The 6,807-nt window shown below is 41.9% G+C and overlaps 1 protein-coding gene across 1 annotated transcript in view; it reads left to right on the top strand.

The window, feature by feature from the left end:
- Positions 1-773: 773 nt before the first annotated feature.
- mib2 (MIB E3 ubiquitin protein ligase 2) overlaps positions 774-6,807 on the top strand; it is a 33,045-nt gene continuing 27,011 nt past the window's right edge. Inside the window, 2 exon segments of the mRNA XM_030732793.1 lie at positions 774-854; positions 856-895. Of these exon segments, the coding sequence (XP_030588653.1) occupies positions 789-854; positions 856-895 (106 nt within the window). The 5' untranslated portion in view covers positions 774-788.

Here is a 6,807-nt window from a genome sequence, read left to right as displayed (position 1 = left end):
ACCATCTGCACATTCATGTGTGTGCCAGCATGGACAGAGTGTCATTTTTGGCTCATTTTTGGAACCATATTGGAGCTGTCTCCCACAGCTGTGGCCACATTGAAAGAGAATTGTTCAAGGCTAGGACTGATTGGGAAGCACTGGGAATCTCTCTCTCTCTCACACACACACTCTCTCTCACACTCATCTTTTCTCTGTGTGAGCTTGGAGGAGACACTGGGCTGGTGTTGCTATCTAACCAGCAGTGGTTGCACAAACCTGCTTTTGAAATGAAAACAAGGATCGTGACAGATGCCCATTCATCAGAAATCATCTCTCAACCCCATCCCTTTCCTTTTCCCTGAGCAGTCTCCCAACACAAAAAGCAATATCCAGACCCTCCCCCTGAAGCATATGCCCCTCCCCCCTGCTCTCTGTCCTTTGCTTGTCTGCTCATTGGCAGTGGAGCGAATGGTGTCCCCATGGGCTATGAAAGAGAGGGCTGTACATCCTTATGCAGAGCTTGATGCGCATGTGTTTGTACATATTGGTCTGTAAACACCGTGTGTCATCTTCACATGTGTGCTGCTGATGCTCACGTCCCCCAGTGATGGAATATAGCATCAGAGGAAAACCTTTACAGAGCACAGCCCATTGGCCTGTTTTTACATGAGACCAGAGGAACGTCAAGCTGAATGCAGCGCTCGTCAAGCAGCCGCTTTTCCTGGCCTTCCTCCTCCCTCTCACCTCCTCCTCCTCCTCCTCCTCCACGGCGGTAATCCTTGCTGACACAACGCACAAAGGACTAAATGCTGGCTGCATCCTCCAGTAGCAAGGCACTCTCCTCTTCCTCCTTCAGCTCTGATCCTCTACAGTCAGCCTGTTTGTCTGTACACTACAGCAGGATGCTGTTTCTGTAAGTCTGCTTGCAAGTGTATATCATAGCTCTTGAATACCGTCCTGGCTGTCCTACTCCTCCGCCCCCTGTATACCCTCCTCCTCCTTGGCCGGTTCATTCAGGGAGCGCATCAGAATGAGGCTTCAGTGCTGAAGAGGCGTTTTATATTTTCTTGCTGGAAGCTGGTGGGACCACTGGTAGCTTATTTTTCCTTCTCTGATGTGTTTATGTAGCAGGAGGTAGGAGCTGCTTCCTCTCCTTCCTGTTTTTGTCGGTCTCTGTGTTCACCCTGGTGCACATCACTATACCAACAGGTAAACCAGCTAAACAGGGTATGCTTTACTTATGAAGTGATGCAGTTTCAGTGTTGCCTATTTGCGTAATGCTACCTGTCTTTTGTGTAAGATATAGAAACCCATGTCATTCTGTTCATATTTCAAGCTACAGTAATATATAGTAGACATATTTGCTGATTTTACAGTTTAGTTCCCAGACAGAGAAATTGATCATGCGCATGTGCAACATACATGCAGCCAGCATGTGTCCACAGCCATGCTACTACAATTGTGCCACATGTCTTTGCAGTCTGTCGTAAAGCTAGCAGTCATGCTAAGGAGGCAGACATCTGGCTGTTTGGCTGCTGCTGTCTCTGTTTGATTATCACCAATCTGTCACACAAATGGGCAAACATGTTTGTCCTGATCTGCAGGTGCTGCATCACGCTAATGTACGTGTTGTGGAAGTAATGCAAGCGTGCTTCCATTTTAGTTTTGTGGATTCATGAATGCGGGTTGTTCAATCACTACTGTGCCCATCTCACAGGTGTTTGGGTTTATTAGAAGTAGCCGTCACAACACTGGGTGCTTGGTGCTGAACGCCATCATATAAATAGATCCAGCCTAGATTAGACTTAAAAGTTTCTCTGTTTCAGGTGAAGTTAGTGCAAACTGGAGGTTTAATGCACAAGTAGCAACACGTGACTCAGCACTGGTTCTATCTTAGGTCTTAGACTTTCCTGAATAGCACTGATTATATATAGGTATACCTCACTCAGCCAGTATTTATTTATTTTTTTGAGATAAGGGATCAGGATCATCCAGTCCTTGTTTGTGTATTAGCTAGGACACAGTCAGAGAGCAGAAATGTTTGTCCTCACCTACAGATGCAATAATCATCCAATAATTTCCATATGAGATGTCAACGTTGCGCACGTAATTGTACATTTTAGTTGCAGGTAGCCCAATCACGGTGGCTGATAGCTGACTTCAACAGTGTCATATGGGGAATGGCTACAGAGCTGTGAGCTGCTGTCAAAAAAGATTTTAAACATGTGGAGTAGGTAGACTCATTTAGAGAGTATCATTGTGATGTAGAGAATACTGTGCATACTTTTAGCTTTTAAGTAGTGAATTAAATAAGCCAAGTATAGCCATTCTTTTTTCTTTTTTTTTTTCTTTTTTTTTAGTAGGTGTCATTAATACCGAACCAAATTATCATATACAATTAGCCACATGTGACTCAGTGCTAACTTTTAAACTGATGCATTTAAGGTCTATGCCTGCCCTGATTGGACTTATGTGAATTCAGCTCATTGTATGAGAAACCACCCTCAGCAAACACAACTGATCAAAGCTTTCCTATACCTCTGATGTGACAGTGCCCATTATAGCGCACAGTAACGCGTTTATCTGTAACACAGTCCTCTTGTAGGGTTGGCACTGCTTGTTTGTGAGTTATTTCTTTACCTTAATCAGCCAGTATGTTTTCCTCCCCAGATAAGGCATCAGGCGAATGTAGTTCTTGAGTACATCTGTCAGACAAAAACAAAAAAACAACTAGAGAGGAAAAAACTGCATGTTCCAAAGTTCACAGCAAACCAAATACTGAAACCGTGCCAGAAAGGGTTCACTCCCCTGTTAGTGGGGTGACTGGAGCTTTCACATGGTCCTGCTGGTAGACCTTGGATAAGAACAGTTGAGGCTTGAGTTGTCAGATCTAACTGGAATCCTACAGCTGCTGGCATGTTCAAAAGTGGACTGAAGATCATGGGGAGTGAGTATGATCAAACACCGTAATGTGATATAATACGATTAGTACAGTTCCATCATATTTAGAGTACTTTTTTTTGTTTTTTTTTAAGGTTATAGGGATAAAGGTTTTTTTTTTTTTTTTTTTTTTTTTTTTTTAATTTAAAATCTTCTGTGAGTATTAAGTTGTAGCCATCAAGCTTTGTAAGCAAGCTTTTGGACAAAGATGTTAGTTTAATACATTGTGAATTTGTTTCAAGAGTTGCATGGTCACCGCACTGTAGAACTGTGGCTCTTCAGAGATTCGTCACAATATTAAAACCAGCTGCCTGATATTGTGTATGTTCCTCATGCACAGCCAAATAGCTCTGACATGTGGGATGAGCACAGGACCTCAGGTGATGTCCTGTGTGTCTGGCACAAGCACATTGGCAATGGGAAAAGACTGTATATAAAAGAAGGAGTTGCCACTGTGACGTCACACAACAGTTTGCAATGTCTGGTTTTGAAGACTCGGGTTGATTTGTTTCTGTTGTTGCTTTCTTAGCTTTTTAAAACTGAGCTGCACTGCATGCTCATGGTAGTGACTTATAAATCATGAGGTAGGCCATCTTTGGAGCATTCCCTGCTTTAACTCTAATAGGGTCTGTAATTGACTAAATTAATATAATGCTTTATTTAAGAATCCTTAAAACTAGTGATTAGGACCGATAGCTCATCGGAAAAGCTTTTTTAAGTAATGGATAAAGTAAGCAGTAGAGTTGTTTTCCTGTAAACTTTTACAGGGCAGAACTCAGGGCAGGAATCACCCTCTGCTGGCCATGAAAAAAGTTCTTTCATAAGCAGTCTGTGGCAACAACTCCTTTGGATCCTGTTAATTTTGGGGTGGGTTTTTGTGGATTGTGCTTGTGGATGCTCAGTCCGCTTCCAGTGAGGGAGTCGAGATCAACATCTTGTGCTCTATGCCATGCTTCGCAGTCTGCTGCAGAGCAGTTATTGCTGTGTGGCAAAGATCATTGTCCTTCCGAGGGAGCCCACAGTGGTCAGGGAATGCTGTTAGAACAAAATGAGCGATCTTATATCACCCATTAGTGGTGAGATTGTGAGACTGGTGTCTTTATTAAGCCTATATGAACTGCGGTCACTTGATTATATTAAGTAAGAAAGCTAGGGCAAGCAGAAACCTGAAACGGTAGACTGAGAGTTCTCTTTTCATCTGGACACCTAAGCTGGAGAAATCTTTGTGTACATGTATTATTTACTCACGGTTCCTATTGATTTTCCTGAAATTCTTCTGGGCTCCAGATGTTTGTGACGTAAACTGGTTCCAGCAGGCTTTTACTCATTTCTGATATTAAAGCTGATGCTATTAAACTCTCGTGTGTAGATTACGCTTTGATAAGCATTTTGGTTCAGTGACAGTGATGAAAGGAATAACAGCATAGGCGAACGGGCTTCTGTTATTAGAAACGAGATCGAGGATATAAACCAATTTGAACATGTGTCTCTGGGCGCACAGCCAAAGAAGGCCTTTGCAGCTTCGCACAGTAGCACGTATCTGATGGCGCTGGCTCTGCCAATAGCAATACTCCTGACTCATTTTCCATTTTGAAGCTGCTCAGCGAGTAGAGGGCAGGACTGGGTCTTTCTGATGGTTGGATAAAGAAGTATAAATATGTAATATCTGCTTCATCAGTGTCTTCAGATAGCTTGTCATGTCACTGGCATACATCTCTGAAGATTATCTAAGACAGTCTTTGTTCAAAGTGAAGTGGGGACATGTGTTTGCCATTATTACAGATTTTTCAATGTTTCTGTAATCACGGACTATTTCTCGGTAGGATTTGTGATCATTGCTACCTGCTCCCAGCTGTACTTCATTTGATTTTGACCCTACATTTAGATAAATGCCCACATTCACAAACGGGCCTCATTTCGTGTGTTGATATAGCACTGCGTTATTAATATCACACACAGCCACATTTCACTGATTTTTTTTTTTTAAACATTTTAATATTGTATTTGATTATATTTTAGTACAGAATAAGTTAATAAAAGTGGTACAAATGTACAACATTTGACTAGCGTTTACTATTTTTAGCAAAAGAACTAATATCTTTATAGAAAATAGGATTAGAATTGATTTATTAGGAATTTAGTTTGCTGGTATTTTTTATTCTTAAGTATGCTGTTTATTAATTAGTACACTTGCTTAATAGAAATTGAATAATTGAATGAAGATTTTTTTTTTTCTTTTAGTGTGCATTTGTTTGTGGTGAGGTGTGTAATTTTGGCATGTCTGCCTGTTGTTTATGTGAGAGCGATGGACCTTACGCTCCCAGATTGGCCCTCAGCAGCGTGTATGACGGAAGCCAGCCCATCTGTTGTTGCAGGCAGAGAACTGTAATCCAGGCCGTCTTAGCCCTCTGTCGCAGATTGGCAGTGACATTTCAGCAACACAGGTAGCCTCGTCATGACTGCCTTCACCCCCTCCACCCCAGCAGAGAGATGTACAAGGATTGTACGCTGGAGAGCTGACCTCTGGAACAACAGGGCTCATGCTGCGGCTGCACCTGTTTGCTCTAATTAGATATTCCCGTGTAGTTTTTGAAATGTGGTGATCCTCCAGAGTTTGACACCTGGAAAGAATATCTTGTCGCCTTGTGATTTTAACACTTTGCGAAGCTGGTGGTAAAATTTGTAAAATTTCAAACAAAAATAACTGTTGTCTGTGTATCCCTGAGGAGAATCTTGGCTATCGCAGGTTTCAGGGATTTTTAGCACTGCATTTAAGCTCCTCCTGTTAGTTAGTGAACTGGTAAACACTGACAATAAACTTACTTTAGTGCAGTCCTGTATTTGCATTGCAACATCACGCATGAGATGTGGTAATTCATGAAAAGAGTAAATTCTAAAATTGAAGTTTCAGCCTGTTAAAGACCAGAGGACACTGAGCTGTTTTCAGATCTGTACCTCCTTGCTCTCAAGCATAAAGTGATAGTCCCCGTTTTCTGAAAGGGTTCCATGCAGTAAAGTAAGTGTGTGTGTGTGTGTGTGTGTGTGTGTGTGTGTGTGTGTGTGTGTGTGTGTGTGTGTGTGTGTGTGTGTGTGTGTGTGTGCTCTTTACTTGAAGGCTATTGTGATATGTGTGACAACAGGAGGCCACTCTCATTTTCAAAAAAGGGTCCTAAAAAAACAGGTTTGTTGCTTATGATGTTGGGATTTGGTCTTTTCTCCACAGTTGGCGTGTTGAGGAGAATGTTGGCAGCTATCGTCTGCCAACATTTAAAAAAAAAAATGCATTGGGATTAAAGAATATGGTGATATTTTATTAAAATGTGTTTGCCATGTGCAGCTTTTAGCTTTGTGTTCACCTTTTTTGCACATTGTGCAATAATTCATGAAGTTTTTACCAGAGGCAAAAACACCACCTTTCTCAGTACTAAATGGTGACATGGGAAAGGACCTAGTTACGTAGGTAAAAGCGATCCACTGTGTTTTAGTCTACATGTCAGTACAGCTCTATTTAATAATGATAAGATATCAGTAGTCGCACTGGGTTTTCTCTGGAACATGTACTGAGGGGGCTGTAGAGTGGGTGGTATTGGAGGGGGAGGGTATGTGTGGTAGCAAAACAGTTTTAGATGTAGGTGATAGGTTAGGTTTTTTTTTTTTTTGTGGTCTGTATGTGGGAAAGAGTTTCTAAGCACAGAATGCTAAGACTTTCCTCTGCTTTACTGCAGATTTAAGTGTTTTACAACTGCAGGATAAATATACTGATCTCCAGGGTTTAAATTTGACCGGGCTGCTCTGAGTAAGTTAGGATCGTATTGTCCTCCAGTGCTTTTCATACTTGCATCCACATGCAGAACACTGGTAAGCTTCGTGAAGGCTGTCCACTGC

This window comes from Archocentrus centrarchus, chromosome 7, assembly GCF_007364275.1.
Source record: "Archocentrus centrarchus isolate MPI-CPG fArcCen1 chromosome 7, fArcCen1, whole genome shotgun sequence".
Lineage (NCBI taxonomy): Eukaryota > Metazoa > Chordata > Actinopteri > Cichliformes > Cichlidae > Archocentrus > Archocentrus centrarchus.
Note: the sequence above shows the minus strand (reverse complement) of the source record. Positions and strands in the feature narration are given on the sequence as shown.